Here is a 19,302-nt window from a genome sequence, read left to right as displayed (position 1 = left end):
ATGCCTGGTGCCATATGTCAGCTCCCTTTACAGCCCTCCACAGCCAGGCCTGCTGCTGGCTCTGGAAGAAGCCTGGTACATCAGGGCAAGCAGTGGTGCTCTGTGGAAGGGACCTGTATCAGAAGGTTGGTAGAGAAAATGGATTATTATGGACCTTCGAAGAGTAAAAGAATCGTTGTAGTTGGCTGTAACCTACGAAGAACTTTGTGTAATGATGAGAGCACACATTAGTATACGCCAGATACAAGATTTTACTATTAATCATCTTAATTTTAATTGATTATAAAATAACGGGGGATAAATTTTAGGAACCTCTGCTTAATTCACTGTAATTACTATATGCTTAATTATTATAAATTTCATGGGGCAATAAAGGTATTAAAATAAATAGAAGAGTAGAGGCGCTCATTAAAACTGCATTTGACCTCTATGCATTGAAACTTGCTGGAGTGAATGCAGTAAAATTGGCTGCGGTGCGGTAGCAATGGGAGCTATTAATTCCCAATTCACAGGTCTTGGCAAGCGTGATGCAAATAAAGTCAGGCTTAACTATCTGTCTCACGTGAGAGACTGGAGAGGACTTTGCTGAAAGAACAGGAGCCTGTGAATCAGGGATAATTTCAGTTGTGCAGCTGCGCAGACATGGGGCTTCAGCCACTGGAATCTTGCACACATGCACTTCCTATCAGTAGTTAAAGGAGGATGCTCCCATAGGTGCGTCTCACCCTGCATTTGATTCAGAGCATGATTTAGGCATTTGGATGCTTATCCCGCCCCTGAGCACTTGGGCTGGAAATCTGTCAAGAGCTGGTGTTTGAAGACTTTAAAGATCCTTGTTGCCAGACTCGGAGAACATTGTGCAGTCTGGAAGCAAGCGATGATTTAAGGCCAAATTTGCAATTCCATTGTTGTTGTCCTTTGGGTGGGGAAGAAGTTGGGTTTGCTGCTGTGTCTTGAAAATCGTCTTGGTGGGCTTTTCCTCCCTCTTTGTATATCCTTACGTTCTGTAAGCATGCAGTGTGGGGCAGGGGAGGAATGTGAAGCTCTGGACTGAGTTAAATGTACCACTGATTTTCATAGAATCACAGGCTGGTTTGGGTTGGAAGCGACCTTAAAGCTCATCCAGTTCCAAGGCCCTGCCACGGGCAGGGTCACCTTTCACTAGAGTTGCTCCAAGCCTCATCCAGCCTGGCCTTGAATACTTCAAGGGCTTCTGGACTCTTTGGTGTCTCTTCTGGGCATTTCATTTTTAGCTGCTCCCACTGCAAAGGCTGTGCCGAGCACACCCATGTCCTACAGCATGTGCACAGCACAGAGGGACAGGAAGGGTGGCTCTCAGCCAGCAGCCTCTCCAGTGGGAGCAGTGTCCTCTGTCCCATTCAGTCCTCTAAAGCCTGGCAGACAAACAGGCCACAGCCAGGGAAGCAAATGGAACTGTTGCTCTCTGCTTACTGAGGTTCCACTTCACCAACAAGTCATCCTCTGTGGAACATTCATTGTTATATAGGTGAATGGTTCTCACCTATAGTGAGCCTGGCCAGCGGACAGGAACTGGCACTTAAGCTTCCTCCTTCAGTGTGAATGTAGTTGTGGAGGAATGGTAATTTCCGTGTTAAATGTCAGGGAGGCATTTTATCCTATTGCCATGGTACACTGCTTTGCATTGATTTGGTAAGAGGGCGTTCACGCTTTCCATGAGCAAGGTATGGGTCTCAATTGGATACTCTTGTCTCTGATTGCAAAATTCCTCTTTCTGCCTGCTCTAACACACATATTCAGACTCATTTTTGCATGGCACTTAAATGGGCCTAAATATTTCACCAGCTTGCAAGATGATGCTGTGGCTTGTTTGGTACTTCGTAATCAGTTATTAGGACAGGACTTACTGAAATAAAATATGAGGGCAAAGCAAAGTAACATGCCTGTGGCATTAGAATGCTGATGGCAAGCTTGAGGCATATCAGAGAGATTGGTCCTGAGAGTAACATTTGCTGCCTTTCTGCTTTTGAACTTTTTTTTTTTTTCCCCTCATTTGCCTGTTTCTGAGGTCTGGGATTTATCCTGAATTTAAGAACTGACAGGTTTTGATCATTTGAATAGGTATCACTGTTCAGCAGGGAATACGTGTGCTAGCTGAGATGTCTCTTAAAGCCAATTTGTACTACCAGTTAAAGGAGATGATCTCGAGACTGTAATGTGTTTCAGCTTTAGATTCTCCACCTGTACTGCAGCGTTCATCTCCTGGTCGTCCTAGCCTGAAATGCATTGCTCTCCCTTCCCAACCCTTCCATTCAGTGAGCCAAACACTTGAGCATGTTCTTTGGTGTGAATGCATATCAAACCAAAGAAAAACGATGTTGTAAGATTAAGAATCTAACTTTGATTTGTTAAGGTAGAGTACTCTTAGAGCCACAGTCATTCTTAATCCAACCCTCATCTCTTTGTGCTGAGGATGTGAAGTTTGCCTTCAGGTAAGCAGAATCACCCGCTATTGAATCTCCAGCGTTTAAGGATGTAGCATCAAGAAAGGTACAGTGCCATCACTATAGGCTTATCGATAAGCTATGGAGCTGCACAGTCCACATTGCAACGTCTCTTAGGAAATACAGAAAGAAGTCAATCTGCAGTCTTGCAGATAACACACGGAATGCCTGGCATGCCCAGACATACTTGACTGACCCTTGTGGACCCAGTTTTGCCTCATTTCCCATGCATCTGTCCATAAAGAAGAACCATGAAGGGAAAGGAATGGTAGGAATGAAACATTTGAAGAATGCCTTCAAACATCCTGTTAAACCATCCTGCTGGAAACTGTAGCCTGGCACGATGGGTCTGGTTCACATTTTCCATGTATTTGAAGCCTTATGTTGAAGAATGAAGCCTCTGTTTTAAAGGACTGAATCCCTAAGTGGGAAAAGAAAGAGCCCAGCTGTTAGTAAGGCACTTAAGGTTATTTTGCTTTTTATTGGGTTTTGTTTTGTTTCAAATCCTTCTGGTAAGTGTAGCTGATACTGTTAGTTGTTGAGTTGTTTAGAGAAATCTGTGGGAGTTCACTGTATGGGTGTTGAGGTCAGGGGAGCCTGGCCTTCAACTGTGTGCCCATATCTACTCCTGCAAAGCCTAGGAGTGCAAACATAAGTATTGATCTAAAGTAAGTCCATGGCATTTGAAGTAATAAAGGAGTGAGAGACGAAAACATCCAGGAAATATTCAGTGTTTCCAAAGTATTGGTTTGAATGGGTTGAACTTTGCCTGGTTGGGAAAACATCCATATTTAGCTCATGTTTGCAATGGAGTGTGTGGCTCTAAATCCATCCGGTTGCTAAACACATCCCTCAAGTCCAAGTGTTCTTGGTGGTACCTGGTGACCATTTTAATGATGCTTTGCCCTTGCTCCCTCTCAGTGCAGCGTCATGGTTGAGCATGCAGTGGTGCAGGAGACAAGGATGTCTTTTGTGGGTCTTGATGCATTTACTCTTCTGCTGCCCAAGGAGGGGCCACGGCAGCCCTTGTTATCAGGCTGTCAGAAGAATTAAGACTCAAGCAGTTGCGTGAGCAGCGGGATGATTGAAGGCTGGTTTCCGATGGACTTCTGTCTCGTAATTGATTTCCTCTGTGGGTTTGTGCTGTCTAATGAGGTGTGAGCTAACACGCCAGCCTTCCCCGCGGTGGGAGGTGAGAGAAGCCAGGCGCCTCTTCGCTCCGCCGCTGCAGTCTCCTCACTGAACTTAGGAGAACTTGGTATTGTCGAGACCTCTGCCCTGCTGTCAGATTTGCTTGGAATTAGTGGGCTTCAAAAGTTACTAAAATGGGGACAGATAGGCAAACACACAGAGCAGGGTGAACTTCTGTACCCCTTGCTCTTTGAAAATTAGGCTTAAAAAAAGGAAGGAAACTGTGAAGTTGCTTTGGTCTTAAAAGCTTCCTTTGCCTGTATTAATCCTGGGATGGGAGAGTGGGCACAGAAGGGTTGGGGAAGGCACAGCAGGGAAAACTGGTAATAATCATGAGTATAATTCCATGCTAAAATATTCTCTCTTGCCTGAAGTACTGACAAGTGTGCTGGTTCCCAAGGGCTTGAGCAAATAAAAACCAGAGTCCTGGAGCCACTTTTGGGAATGATTTAGTTTCTAGCACCGTCTGAAACCAGAGGAAACTTCCCTGTGCCTGTTGCTTAGCTTCCCTGGGGCTGGCTAATCCCTGCCTGCTCTCCCTGGATAACTATTTGCTGGGAAGACGGGAAATAGGTTGGGCACTCTGGCTTGGAAGAGAACTATTGGAATGACACAGAGGGATAGATAGTATGTATTATTAGCAGTTGAGATTCTGGAAAACCATTTTACTCCTTGAGTAAAACATGGATAATTCTGCAAACCTTGGGAATCCTAAATGCTCTATTAAGCCAGTTCAGATTTAAAAGTGGGGTTCCTAAATGTTTGTAGACTGCACAGAAGTGTCCTTTCATCCATTAAGCAGTATGTATCCTCAGGCATCCGCACAGTTAATAGTGTTAGCCCCAGTGGAAAGCCTCTTGAGGCGTTGCTGGCTGCACTAGAGAACGTGGATTATTTAAACATTAACAGCTTTGGTTATTAATTATTGTGGAAAATGTGGGGTGGAGAATGCTCAGCTGGCAATGTTGTCCCATGATGTATTTTTCCCTTGCTGCATTATCAAATCCATTTCTTCTGTAGGCTGGGTGAAGTACTTTCAGAGCAGCATGATGAGGAGCAGAGGTTGTCTTGCCTGCTGCTTGGCTTACAGCTCTTGCTAGTGATGCTGGAGCAACTCTTTGGTGGGATGTACAGGTGATAGGATTTAACTTCATTGAGCTTAGTGTGAGCTCTCTTTTCAGCCAGTGCTAGAAAGGGAGACTTGAGCTCCTTTAAAAACTCTGCCTTGAGTGCTGGGGCAGATATGCCCACACATCAGTGCTCACAAGCCTCCGAATCCTTCACGTTGTCAACCAGGGTTGTGTTGAGCACCTTCTGTTCTTGAATTTGGCTCAGTCTCCAGCAAAGTCTGTGAAGCAGGGCTCGGGTATGTAGATGCCCAGGGTGAGTCACCCGCTTGGTGGTAAATAAGCTCTGCTTCTTGCTTTGTCTGCATCCAGCTAATACAGCTGTAATTACTGAACTGTATTTCCTGGACACTTGGAAGTAATTAGCTTGGTATAAAACTAATGTGTCTTGCCAAATTTAGGCTTAAAATTGTTTCTGTGATTCGGTGCAGTAATCTTCTATGAGATTTCAAGGTTTCTAAAAGATATTTTACTGGTGCTTGGCTTGATAAACTTGTAACACCATAAGGCCTGTTTGTCAAGGGGGTATAGAGATATTAAATGTATTTGGAATTAAATAGGTGCTGGCTAAATTCCTTCTTTACTTAAGTCCCAGTGATCCCAGTGATGTGGAGCCTGGGCATGCAATTTTGTTGCTGGCTTATTGAAGCTGAGTGAAGGTGTAAGCTGCGAGAATATGGGAGACTGGCTTTTCAAGTGATTTATATTTGATGGTCTTTCACAAAAGCTAGCCTTATGTGAATAGTATGCTTAAAGAGCTACTTTACACCCTGGCTTTCTTACTAGTTAATGGCAGTACTGAGCTGAGATTAGAAAGAGGGATTTGCGATCAGCTGTTTCCCCTTCTAGTTAGAAGATGAGGATACAGGAGGTAAGCTAGGTAGAAAAGATAACTGGAGATGCAGGGGGATGAGCAAAGTACTAAGCAAGTCCTAGCAGAAGTCAGCTTAAGCGCTGTTACATCAGTGCTTCAACACCAAGGCACATAGACTTGCCTTTGTGTTACAACTTCCACATGTTTAGACGGACAGCCTTAACCTCTGGCTCGTGCCTGGGCACTGACACTGGCTGGTTTGGGAGCTCTGTGAATTTAATTTGCATGGCTTCTTTCTGGGTTGTGAATCATAATTAAAGATAATGATCCCTGAAGACAAAAACGAAAGAGCACATGGACATGGGTGTCTGCAGCACCAAACCCACATGCAGCTGTACAGCTGGAGCAGAGCAGCCTGCTCTGGTGGCTGCCCAAGGGACTGGTGCCATAGTGCTGGATCTGCAGGACAAGCCAGGCGCTAACAACTATTTAATACTGTTGTGAACAGCAGGATTAGGCGCAGTATCCCTGGATTTGCATAGAGAGAATTTCTGGGGAAAGCAGATAGGATTTTTTGGGAAGAGCTCCGGGTCGTGTGTTGGTAGGGTGTGAGTCCTCCTTGTTTCTCCATATGCTGAAGGGTTTTCCAGGTTGCCTTCCAGCTTCAGATGTTGAATGAGGATGGAATAATACACTGTTACATCAGTTTTTAATGATTAGAGGGCTGCTTTCTCATGGTATTTTTATAGTTTCTGGTGCACTGTTTGGTGTAAGTGTCTATACAAAGTAATATATGTCTTAAATGCTGTAACATAAGTGAGCTCATGGGGCTACTTCGTTGACTCAGTTGTTGGCTCAAGCTTTCAGTGTGACTGTATGGTCAATACTGGGAATTGAAAGTGGAGGAGTTACCTATGTTCTTAATCGGTACTTTGTTCTCCACTGCATAAAAAGACCTCTCGCTATTAATTGACCCATGATTCTTCTTCTGTGATAAAAATCAACATCTTGCTTTAAAAGTGTGTACATTGCATGTGTATGTGTTTGGAAATAAATTCCTCATGTTTGTGTGTGTGTGCATAAATGCACAGATCTACAAGTCATGCTTCTGTCCACTTGTAAGTATGTAAAGATGTAAAGCTGGTGGGTGTTTAACCCTGGACTTCTTTTTTTCACAAGAAAGATAAATTATAGAAGTGTGTATTGTATTAATACTTCTGTTGAGGGATATGAAATACGCAGTGCTGATGCTTTGTATGGAATGAAAACGGTGTTGTAAACATCCAAAGCCCAGATAAGCTTTGCCTAGAGAGGAACCATTCATTAACTGGACCCCACCTCGTCCACATTCGTATAGATCATAAACCCTCTGTCACCACTACGGGGTTGTCTCAGCATCCCCAAACCAGCAATTTCTGCTGTATTCCTGTTGTCATCAACAGTGAGACTTGAATTATTCAGAAGATCTGGGTATATACTATTTATTTGTTTATTTGCACAGAACATCTTTTGTTTTGGATATGCAGCAAAGAAAGTAAGAGTCTTGCCCTGACCTTGCAGGGCTTCAGAGATAGATGGAAGGCTCGTGTTCTTTAAGGCAGCTGGGAATTTATGGTGTTCCAAGAGACTCTGGCTCCAATGTGGGTTGTTGGCAGCAGTGCTGATAATCACAATGTGATAGCAACTGGGCTCTTTTATTTAAGATATGTTTAAATCTTACATTCTTGCACTGTAAGGTTATGTCTTTGCAGCCTATCAGAGTTGAGAAGGGAGAGAGGAAAAAAATCCCAGCCCAGAAACCCTTGTTTCAAAAAGGCTGCAAGCACAAATCTGGTTTGGTTTGTTTTTCATCACCTGGTATTTTTCTAGATCATAGGGGAGAATGGGCAAGTTGTTTACAGAGTGTGCCAATTGCTTGTCTAAAGCCCATTTGTCTGAAACAGAGCACTGTTGTCTTGCAGTCTGTTGGAGTGATACCTTGCTAATTCCCTGGATGAGCAGGCCTCTGATGTATGCTTGCATTTTGAGAGTTAGCAAATGTGGTGAACAAATGTTTCACAAAAGCCAGGAAAATGCACCACAAACCGTGTTCCATCTTTTCAGTATTCATTTTAATTGCTGACAGTCATGTTCCATTGAGGATACAGTAGCGTATCTCTTGTACACGCAGTAGGAGTGTGGTAGTACATGTCCTAAAGCGTTTGTTTCTGAACCACAACAGAGTTAGCAACGAGAGCAAAATGCTCTGTTGATGTATTGTTGATCAAAAATGTGTAGTAATGGCATCCCTAATATAGCTGCATCAAAGATTTCCTCGGTTATTGAATGTGCAGTCATCCGTTCGCAGTCAGCATCTCTCTAAGGCCTTGCAGCCAAACACAGCGAATACACGAGGTCAAACAAAGAGGTGCCCTGAGCCCAAATGTGTAAAGTCTTCAACACAGCACACATGTGGGTTAATCGTTTCACCTCAACAGACACACTCAATTAGAGCTTATCTATGCAGAATCTAATGATTTTCAGCTGCGTTTAGATGTTTAGGCTGTACAGCTTGTTGTAGTTTATTTCTGTGAATATATGGGACTAGCCCTGACTGATGGGAGCTCACTTGTTGTGGTGTGAATGTATCCACATGGGCAGGTTTCACTGCGGTTTTAACTGCATCTTTTGTTAAACTATAGCTGGACCCATTTCAGACCAGTGAGGCAGAGTCCATAGCATTTGTGGGAGCAGGGGAGGGCAAACAGGGGAGACAGGAAGAAGAAATAGGTTATGTGCTCTTTTATAAAGAAAATGCAGCAATGATGCATTTCTTGTGGATGTGCTTTTGGAGGAGTTTATAGATGCACTCTGCATCCATCAAACACATGTAGCAGAAGTGGATTAATGGGCATCTCTAACATAAAACATTCAGATCTGTTGCTCCTGGTTTGGGGGTTATTTTTTGGTGTGTTTTTTTCTTCTAGCCTATGTTTTTCCTGGGGGAACTGTATACCACAGATGTAGGATTCAGGGAATAGCTGGAGAGAATTTGTTTCCTCCTGTCTTCAGTATAGGAGCACATAGACTTTATTTTGTTGTTTTTTGGTATATATGAAATCCCCATCAGCCTTTCAACTCGAGGGATCAGCGCAGGCTCTTGGTCTGGTCCTTGTGGTTTTCCTGGGTTGTAAGTGGTTTTTACAGCTCAGAGAAATATGGATCAATAGGCAAAGAGAAAATATCTGGTGTCAGAAAGCGCTGTATTTCATTGTCTGCTCATAAAGAGAAAGCTGCATGGACTCACAAATAAACAACATGCTTTGTAATTGCAGGGACAGCTTAATTACATTTTTAGCGCACGTATTTATTTACATCTCAGGATACACAACTGAATTGCAGGGAATAGTCTATGTATAGAGCTTAATTTTAAATTCCATGTAAATTATATTAGCATAAAATCTGTTAGACACCATAAAAGCATATAAGGGTTTTAGCTCCCTTTCAGCTCCGTGGGGCTATTCTCCTGTTTCCCCACCCTACCAAGCAGAAATACATCTTGTTGCTGTCTCATGAACCCATCATGAGTCCGGTGGTACCCTCATAAAATGGATTTTAAAGCCTGTTAATTATACAGCATGAAACGGGGCCCTGGCTGCCTGTCCCCTTGGCCAGAGGCTAGGCCTGTGGCACCGCAGCCAGCCAGGGGCAAGGGGCTCTTCTTGGCCCGTGGGACCAGGTGCTCCCTGCTCTGCTAATGAGGGCATGGGCCCTGCTAATGAGGTGATTGATCTTGCTAATGAGGGCAGCTGGGCTAATGAGGGTGTTTGCTGGCCCGGGCGTCGCCTTCCCGCAGGCCCAGCCCCTTCCTGCCCGGGCAGAGCTGCTGCTGTGGGGCGAAGCCTCTTCGGGAGGGGGTGATGGAGCATGGCAGCACCCAGGTACTTCACCCGCTGTGGGGCGAAGCCTCTTCGGCATGGGGTGATGGAGCATGGCAGCACCCAGGTACTTCACCCGCTGTGGGGCGAGACGGGGGGTGAGCCCCAAGGGAGGGCTGTAACCGCTGGGGGTGTTGTGGGACCCCCGCCTATGGTTGGCAGTGCCTGTGTGGGGCTTGGATGGAGGGAATTCCGTGAGGGGCCCATCCACACTGAGGTGCCTGCTCTTAATATCTGGCCCTTAATCTTCTTTAGTGTAAAATATGTTCTGTAAAAGGGAAAAATGAAGCTTCTTCGGAGGAATGGTTAAATTTGTCAGGGGTTTGAGCCTGTGGGATTAGGAGGTTATAATCAATTATATTGCTGTCCTGTTATGCAAAGCAGAGCTTTTTGTTAGAGCCATTCTGTCACATTTTGGGTTTGGGGAGGTATTAAAATGCCTCCCCAAAGCAGAGCATGGGGGTTAACAAGTGTCGAGGTAATAACTTTGTGTTTATTTCTGTTCAAACCCTTATCCTTTCTGGTACTGGGCAGAGCATGGCCTGAATTAAGGGTTTGCTGCAGTGTCTGATTTATTCACAAAGCGGTTTGGGTTGGAAGGGATCTTCAGGCTGTTCCAACACCTTCCACTAGACCAGGCTGTATATTCCAGACTTATGTGAAGCTTTTGAGTTCTTAAACCTTGATGTTGGACAGCTTTTGTCTGGTCCCGGTGTGTCCTCCCCAGTCCTGGCTCGTGTGAGATTTGGGCCATGCGGATCTCGCACCTCCTCCTGTGCTTCATTAGCTCCTAGTGTGAGGCTGTAGTCTGAGAAGTAACTCTCTGGGAAGGGGCTCAGGCAGTAGCACAGCCATTTAATTCATTTTAATGAGGCTCCCGGCATACTTCTCCAGGTGCTCTCGTGTCAGGTCTGTGGAGATGTTGTGCCTTTGTGACAGGAGCGCTCCGTGCTAAAGAGGATCCCCGGAGATAACAATAGGATGTCAAAATGAAGTGAAACAAGGGCAGGGCAATTTTATGGAGATGACATGACAGGAGGAAGGCATGGGGGAGGAAGGGAAGAATTTAAGCTGTCAGTACAGATTTACTGAAGGCTTCCCAATGTCAACTAGAAGAAATGTCAGCACGACTGACTTTGCAGTGTCAAGGTGATGGCAGAATGAAGTCCGATCAACTTGGGAAGCATCTCGTGCTCAGGCTGTGGAGACGAGCTACTGTCAGTAAAGATGATGTCAGGAGGATAATTATTTTGCACATTGCAATTTAAGTAGGCCATTGTTTCTGTAGAGCTAATTGGAATTTAGCACAAGGTAGGGGAACAGTCATTCAAAGATAAAAGCTTCCAAACTGGGCTGATTTCTGTGGGAACACCACAAGTTTCAAACCCAGACCATGAGTCTGCTGCTGGGAAGCAGGGCCCCTGCCGGCCCTAGAGACTGTGTGCTGCCTGCAGTGGGTATAGGTGAGGCCTTGTGTGATCTGACTTGGGACTCCTTTTGGCTCCTGCGTAATATTGGAGCCATGTTTTCTTTTCTCTCTTAAGACCTCTGCCTAGTGAATGTGGGAGCAAATGATGGAGTGCAGGAGTAAAATGGTATACGTGGGAGTGCAGCTGTTAATTTAGGGAGGTGGGATGGAGGTATTTGAGGATGAACAACTGTAATTCACAGTCACTGGTGAAAATACATGTGTCTGTGTGTGATATTGGTGAAATTATTGGTGCTAAAATAGCTGTGTTGAAAGTCACTGGGTATTGTAGATGGCAGAATAAAGTGGTGGCAGATGCTGTTCCCATCTCTTAGGACTGTTTCAGGATGCTTGTAGAGTTGAGTCCTGAGGAATGGGAAAAAGAAGTATACTGAAATGGAGATAGGGGCTCTTAGGGTTCTGCAGCTGTAAAGTATGGACTGGGTGGTAAATTGTGTCATATATTGAGGAGCAGGCCTGGAGCGCACAGCTCATGGTTGGCTCTCTCTGCCTGCCTCTACCTACTGTGGCAGTGTGCTCCGATGCTGCCACATGCACTTCCCCTCGGTGCTATCATCCAAGTGCTGCCGTGCCTGGCACCCTTTCCAAGGAGGGATTTCCCTGTTAGTTAAACAGTTGCACTCACTCTCTGTGTGTCCTTTATCACAAAACAAACAAACAGGAAAAAATGTGCTGGAAGAAACAATTGAAGGACTAGCAGTCAGATAATAAATCCCCTGTCTTTCCACACACACTCAGTGCCAGCTGCAGACTAATTAAACTCAATAGTTCACAGGTGTTCCTGGGAATGACTAACACAGGAGCACTCTCCTCTTTAGGCCTCGTTAACATCTTTTTCAGAGCTCTTTAAATTTCATACACCAGCAACACTGAGCTAAACCCCACGAAAGACAGTAGAAAGGGACTGGAGCTATTGCAAGAGCGCTCTCAGTGTTAACACAGGCTACATCCCCACTCGATTCAACAGCTTATGCATTCTGATGGGTGAATCTTCTGGAGACTAGTGTAAGAAGGAAATTTGCTTCCTTAGAAACATTTAAGTTTCTGTAGTCAAATGAAATTCTTGCCTCTGGAGCTCATGATATAATTTTACATGCTATTAGGGTGCCCATGGTGTGTACAGTCAGTCTCTGGCCAAATGAAACAGATCTAGTTATTTTGTTAAGGCTTATAATACCTTCCCAGGGAGAAGTAAACAGAAAGCAAGACTTCCTCCAGACCTCCCTGCTTATTGAGTCTTCCTCTGGGCTTTGACTGATCTTATGGTAATTTCCTTAGACTTTAGTATTAGGAAACTGGACTTGCCTACCCATAGCCTGTCTTAGTATAACACATTGCAGCAAGTGCTTCCAGTTCCGACCTGTTTCCACTAACTTTGTTGTGTAGCAAGAGCTCAGATTTTACAAGATCTCACAGGCTGGTGTAGGTCTGTGGACCAACCTACCTATGCATTCATCTGCTCCTCTTGGTTCATGTTCCTTTTGCCTTTTTTTTGTCTGTCTTTCAAAAAATCTGCATTTAATTCTGTGAGCTCTCATACGGGTTAAGAATGGCACAGGAGAGGAGGTTTTTAGTGTTGTTTTCCCAGGTTCCCTAAAGCCCTCCTCTCTGAAGCTGGCCCAGACTCCACATAATTCTAGCTTTCTTCCTCAGAGAGAAAGCTCCTTGGCCAGAAACAAGGCAGAATTACTGCACTCAGATAGTTCAGAGAGAGAAACTACTTTGCCTGTGTAAGCTAGATAAAAATACTTTTATCCCATCAGCAGTGTCTTGGTGTACCTGATCTCTTGTATGCTTTACTGTCCTGCCTTGGTCACGCACTTTCCAGCAGGCTGGGATGGCTGCTGCATGGGTAGACGAGACAGAAGTTTTGCTGCTTTAGCAGAGGTACTAAGTGAAAGCAAATTTCATTGCTTTTGTTAGATTCTTCTGTTTCTTCCTAATGATACTTCCAGTTGTACTTGTTTATGCTCTTTCCTAGACAAGAAAATCCAGTGATTTACTTAGATTTATTACTGAGTTATGCTAAATTGACGTAAGAGAGCCTCAAATCAAAGTAGCATTTCCTGCATGAAGGTACTGCACCAGTTGAATGAAGTGTTTTTTCTCAATCAATTCTATCACATCAGTACAATTTTACTGATGTATAAGATCTAATTTAAACTGCTACAACTTTTGGTGTGGCTATGAAGGGGAAGGAGCTTTTATTCTCCTACATGTCAGATCTGTGGAAAAAAAATAGTGTTTTCAAATAATAAATTATGTTCAAAGGTAGTTTATTCTAACTACCCTTTTAGTAATTCTTCTCTTCCCTGTCTTTGCTGGTTGGTCTCACGGCGCTTCAGAGTAGGATGTGATTCTGGCTTATGTTGTGTACTTGGGGAAACTGAGGTACAGACTGAAATGAGATTTCGGAGTTCACTGGCCTGGCTATGGAAAGCTGAGTGTAGGAGTCTCCCATATCACTGTTCATTGCACTGATGTTATAATGCCTCCCCTAAACACTGCATTGTTCCAAAAACGCAGAGTACCCAGGTGAGGTGAGCCTGAGTGAACTTCCAGAATTAGGACTGGATGAATGGGCTTTTATAAATCTCACCAGCCTCTGAAAAGCCTGAAAGTCTTCCAGTGTATTTGCATTGTGTGTAGGAGTTGCTGTTTCAGAGAGTTTGATGAAGAGAGAGCCAGCAGGATGAGTATATATTTCCGTAAGGTCCCAGGATTTGATTTGTTATCATTTAATGGATTATTTTGTGATTAAAAAAGTAAAACCCCCAAAAGGGCAGTGCACAGAGCTGAAAATTTTAAGCAAAAAGTGGGCAGAGTGTAAGAAATCCTTCCCTGACCCCAGTCCCACGCCTCCCTGGGTATCATTGCTTGTGACATTGATTTGGGGGTATTTAATAGAGAAAAAGACTTCATCGTTTCTGCGTTGGAGATTTCTCCGTGGCTGGCATCCAAAAACTCATTTGCACACCAGTTCTGATGTGAAATAAATTATGTGACAATCAGTGTAACACTAAGCTGAAGCACTAACACGATGGGGAAGTGCTTTACAGAAAGCATTGCTCTGGTTGCTTCTCTCCTCCCTTTTCAAGGTGAGGGAATGGTTAAGAACAGCATAGTGATATTCATTGGCATTTAACTAATGAGGTGAAAAACTGTGTGTGGATTATTTTTCAGTGGCCAGTGGTAGAATTCCCATTACTTCAAAGCTCAAATTCAAAATTAAATGAGCAGATCTACTGTTGAGAAAAATGTCTTAGCAAAGGCAAGTTTAGCTGAGGTCACTGGTATTTTTAATCTGATTTTAAGGTAATTTTGAATCACCTGTGGGAGTGTTTAGGTATTTGTGTGCAGTACTTCTTGCTTATCAAATGAGACTTCTTTTAAGATATGTTCAAAATGGTTTTCTACATGGAATTTTGGGGGCTGAAATGTTTCTAAACACTAGAATTAGTCCAGCATGTCCAAATAGGTTGAAGATCACAATATAATTGGTTTTCTTTGTGCTCAGCTAAGAAACGGCCTAGTGGTGGTTCTTCCCTGTAAAATATGCACTTTCAAAAGTGCACAGTGTGGTTTTCTCTACATGAACTTTTATATAGTTGGTCCACAACATGACTTCTATGTAAACTTTGCCTGCACATGATTCCTTCCCTCTAGGTTATTGGATTACACTAGATAGTGTACTAATGTTTTGCACTCAGCAAGAAACAGGTTGGTTTTACAATGAAGTAGAAGGTTATGTTTCCTAATGGCATGGTTCTGGTCGTTGAATACACCTCACTTTTCGTGGTTTTGTATTTTCAACCACCCTTCTTAAAAATAAGACCATTCCATTGGGCTTTGTTTTGCAGTCAGGTGTCTTTTTCCATTCTAGATAATCAGTGGTGTGCTGTGATCAAGGTAGCATTTACGTCTCTGGTGAATTAAAGATTTAGAGTCTCCATCTCAAATTGAGTGTTTCTAATGATTAAATCCATATGGACTTATTCAGATACTTGACTGCTTGATAAGCAAGCCCTTCTCTCTTTGATAAGAGACTTGCTTTCACCATACCTAATGCGTGCAGCAGTATCTGCTGGGTAGTTGTGAGTATTTATATGGGTGGGATTTGGAGTTTCTGGTATTAATGGAGCAGCTGAAAAATACAGGTCCCCAAATGCCAACTCCAAAGAGCTGTATACACTACAGACAAGATCTCCCCCCCTTTTCTAAGCATATTCTACAAACTTGTCTAAGTTGTTGTAGGAAGTAATTATTTTACCTTAAAATAAATGCAATAAGTACCACCTGATCTAGGCCAGCTTCTGAGCTCCTTATCTATAGAGATAAAAACTGATGTTAAGGTGACTCTTTCTTCAGTAGTGGTTTCAAGATTATCTCTTACCCCTTAGGAGTTAATAGTGAGTGAGAGATCTATGTATGTCTATTTATGTGATAAAATTAATTCCAGCATAAGATGAGAGTAAAGCCCAAATACTTGGAAGTCTAGTCTCTTGATTTTATTTCTTATGAAACTGAATCCTCCTCTTCTTCTGGATTCAAGGAGATAATACAGTATGAGATATAACTTCAGTAGTTTTCTCAAAGGGAAGAGTCAAGCTTTTCTTTGAAGGCCAAATTATTTCTATCTAACTGTTAAATAAATCCTAAAGCAAATATCAGCAGTGCTGTACCACATCCAAAGCAATACTCCAGTCTGGACGAGTAAAATATTAACTTCTACGTAACTCTGTGCTTTCAGTTTTTTAGCAAATCACATATTTAAGGGCAAAACTCCACTTTTTAAAGGGAGAGATAGTTTTGGGACTTTGCATATTTGGGTTGTGCAGTATAAAGGCGGTAGGTCGGTTGGACTGGGGTTATCCTTATTGCGAACCTAAGCCAGCTAGATGTGTTACAGTGCTCAAGCCTGTTCTCTTTGTGTGTTTGGATGCTGTCCCGGGTTGGAGGAGCCTGGCTGTTGGTGACAAGGGAGGAACTGCAGCCTGTGGCTCTGTGTGCTGTGAAGGGGACGTTCCCAAGGCCTCGTTCAGCTGGTGTTGCCAGGGAGCGTGTCTGTGCACCGCAGAACTGCTGGCTTGTATGGAGGCCCTGTCAGCTTGGCAGCTTGATTTGTGTTGTGACTAGCAGGAAAAGAAGCAAAGGAAGAGAAGCAGAGAGAAGGCCTTCCCTTTCTCAACTGCATGTGGGTGTATTTATGTGTGGAAATTAAGTGCCATTTCTTGACAGGTTTCTTTGTTCCTTCATCAAATGGAGGGCATTATACCTGCTTTGGGTTGCTCCCAGAAGCGATTATGTGCATCTGTGAGCACTGCATCCCTCAGCTGCCCCTCCACAGATCTGCATGCCACTGTGTAGCTTGAGGCCCTTCTGGGAAGCGTATTCCAGCTCTGTTTTAGCAGAAATACCTATTGCTGCTTCTCATTTTCTCCTAGGCAAGAGAGGCCAATCTCGTTTCTTAGTGCAGCACCAAGAGTCAAGTCCTTCATAGATTACCTTGTATGGCTCCAATTAGTTTTTGGTTTTCTGTTCTTTGTGGTTGGTTTGGTTTTGATCAATGAAGAATTAATCCAGATTTTCTTACAACTCAACAGACTTTGAATCATGACATGAAAGGAGAATAATATTTGTGATTTTACCATGCAAAACTGTCCTGTGGCTTAATTCATTAGTGTTTAAAAGATGTCTTGAAACAACTGGATTGAAGATGCTCTGGAAGCGGGTAGGGCTAGCACTGAGATGCAGTGTCAGGGTACATTAGAAATGACAAGGCAAATATGCCCAGAAGGCTTGTTTTGATGATGATTATTATTAGTTTTATGGCTGGGGGTCAGCAGCAAAACACTGATAAGCAAAAATCCTCAGGTGCTTCCTGTTAAGATGAATTCCTGATTCATTCCATGCAGCAGAACTTCAGTAGTATCTTCCTGTAAGAGTCGTCTTCTCTTCCTTGATGAGTCACTGCTGAGGTCTTTGCCTTGTCCCGTCTCACAAGCAGCTGCACCTCTATTTTAGGAAAACTGTTATTTTTGGGGGATCCTTCTGGATGAAAGGCAGGCAAATTACCATTGTTAAATAATAATCCTGTGGAGCCCCAAAATAATACATACTTTAATGCTGTTGTGTAATCTTGGGGATTAAAGGTGCTTTATGCCCCTGTATAATAGCCTCAAACACAGGAGAATATTGTGAAATAAGGGAAAATACTTGACAACACTGCATTTTTGAAGCTGAAAATAGTTAAAGCAGTGTTGCCTAAATGCTCCTACAGATTAATTAGGATATTATTTCAAAAACCTTTAAAAATGCTGGGCAAAGAACTATGTCATGTTCTGTGCCCAAAGTCAAGTGTTACTGGGGCAAAGCATTGTATTGGTTTCCCTTTATCCTTGCTCCTGATGATGCTGTGTATCTGATCTGCAGGTCAGGATGGCAGCTGGGGATAGTGCACTCAGATTTGTGAGTAGAGACTGAGTTTGCCTGGCTGTGGCTTGTCATGATTTATTCATCCCACAACACCTCCTGTTAGCTTAGCCCATTTCAGTGAGCTCTGGTACATGCATTGCTTAATTACTTTGAAGTTTTCCTTGTGGTTGACTTCTGTGAGTAGCTGGAATAGTTCTTCCTTATGTAGTGGTACTGTCGTTCTGTGATAGGGAGGGATGTTAGGAATCAGTGCTCAGAGTTAGCTCTCTAGCTAAAAGAGAAATACCCAGCATGACTTGTTAATGTGGGCATAGTGAAGGATGAGGGGCTTGTTTTAAGTTTGTGCCATTTGTAGTGATAGATTAATGGAGATATTGCTCACCATCCAGGCAGTGACATTACATTGTTCGCCTTAGCACTGCACATGCAGCTGAAATGTGTTCCTCTGTGCATGTGTGCTGTGGGGGGTACAGTTCTCTTTGCATGCAGGGGAAGGAGCACCTCTTTCTGCTGAAATACCTCATTTGAGATGTAGGTTACAAGGCAGAAGTTGGAAGCCACAGTTAAAACTACATTTCCATAGTGCCCTTCATGCCAAGGCTCTCAAGGCACTTAAGAAAATACTGGAAGCTGTACAGCACAAAATAGCATTGGCACGATGCTCAAGAAAAACAAACCTCCTGCCTAGATTTGAAAACTGAAAATTTACAGGGCTGATTGCTGAGCCTCCAGCCTTGCAAAGGGCTGAGTTACAGCAGGGCAGTTTGGGGTGTTCTTCAGTGATGGGGGTGACATTTCCACCAGAGCTGATAGTTTTCTCTCTGTTTTGCCATCACGCCATCTTCTCCCAGCTACCTAGGGTGTAGGATTGGATTTCTCATTTCTGTAACAGCAGCACAGTGAACCACCTTCACTTACATTTTCCCCTCTAGCTTCTGCTAATGTGATTCTGATCTTGAAGATAGCAGGTCCAAGCTGAGTTCTCACTTGCTGTACGGTGTCTTGCCTGGTGATATTTTGAGAATGTGGCTTGCTGCCTTTCCAGCCTTTAAACAGGGAAAATGACTCTTTTGTAAAGCAATCTGACAGTCCTCTATGTGTATATTTACAGAGAAAGTTAACTGCCTTGCAGGCGTTTCCATTGAGACTCCTTGTGCAGTCATGCTGTAGTGGATTGAACTAAGGAGACTTCTCGTGGTATGAGCAGGTGAGCTGATCTGTTCAGGATAAACCCTTCCAGCCTCGGTGGACATCACTGAAGGCAGTATGGATTTCTGATGTGAATACGGAGAGAAAAATCACAACTAGAAGGAGCTGATCAGAATAATCCTGGTACAGAAATCAATCAAAGTCTAGTGGAAAAGGTTAGACAGTAAAGATTTCCCAGTTTTACTGCTAAAATTTATTACAGTCTCATCTAACATGCTTTAGGACATGTTATTTTCTTGAAGGGTTGTGCAGAGCAGTCAGGTTTTGGGATTTCATCTTTGGCAGCACGGGCGCTAGAAGCGGCAAGTTAGCTGGGAGAGAGCTGCTTCTCTTGGGGAAGGGCTGCAGTGGATGATGTTATCTCAGAGAACTGATTCCTTCAGTTCAGTTCGCAAACAGGTAAAATTTTTCCCCATGTTGGTGGGGAGCCTGATATAAATCCACTGGCAAAAAGGTGTTATTCTCCAGTTGCCTTTGTAGGAATAATCGTCTGATCATCTCCAGGGATGTTTGGAAAAGGGGGGAGGTTCTTGCTTGGTTTGGGTTCTGAGCATGTATTTTCATTACTGTTGGAGAGCAAGAGAAAAAATGACTGGTTTGTGTTGTAGGTTGTTTGGAACAAAAAAGAAGCCCTTTC

The 19,302-nt window shown here is 43.5% G+C and overlaps 1 protein-coding gene across 7 annotated transcripts in view; it reads left to right on the top strand.

Moving 5' to 3' along the window:
- AUTS2 (activator of transcription and developmental regulator AUTS2) overlaps window positions 1-19,302 on the top strand; it is a 733,350-nt gene that overhangs the window by 110,835 nt on the left and 603,213 nt on the right. The window contains exon 1 of one of the 7 annotated variants that reach the window (XM_057410702.1): window positions 9,264-9,535. The exons of 5 other annotated variants lie outside the window; for them this stretch is intronic. In XM_057410702.1, coding sequence (XP_057266685.1) covers window positions 9,515-9,535 — 21 coding nt within the window. In that variant the 5' untranslated portion in view covers window positions 9,264-9,514. One more of the 7 variants, XM_057410701.1, reaches the window with a different exon arrangement.

Source organism: Pezoporus wallicus, unplaced genomic scaffold, assembly GCF_028554395.1.
Source record: "Pezoporus wallicus isolate ANWC-B61680 ecotype Strahan unplaced genomic scaffold, APGP_CSIRO_Pwel_v1 contig_8705, whole genome shotgun sequence".
NCBI classification, from domain to species: domain Eukaryota; kingdom Metazoa; phylum Chordata; class Aves; order Psittaciformes; family Psittacidae; genus Pezoporus; species Pezoporus wallicus.
Note: the sequence above shows the minus strand (reverse complement) of the source record. Positions and strands in the feature narration are given on the sequence as shown.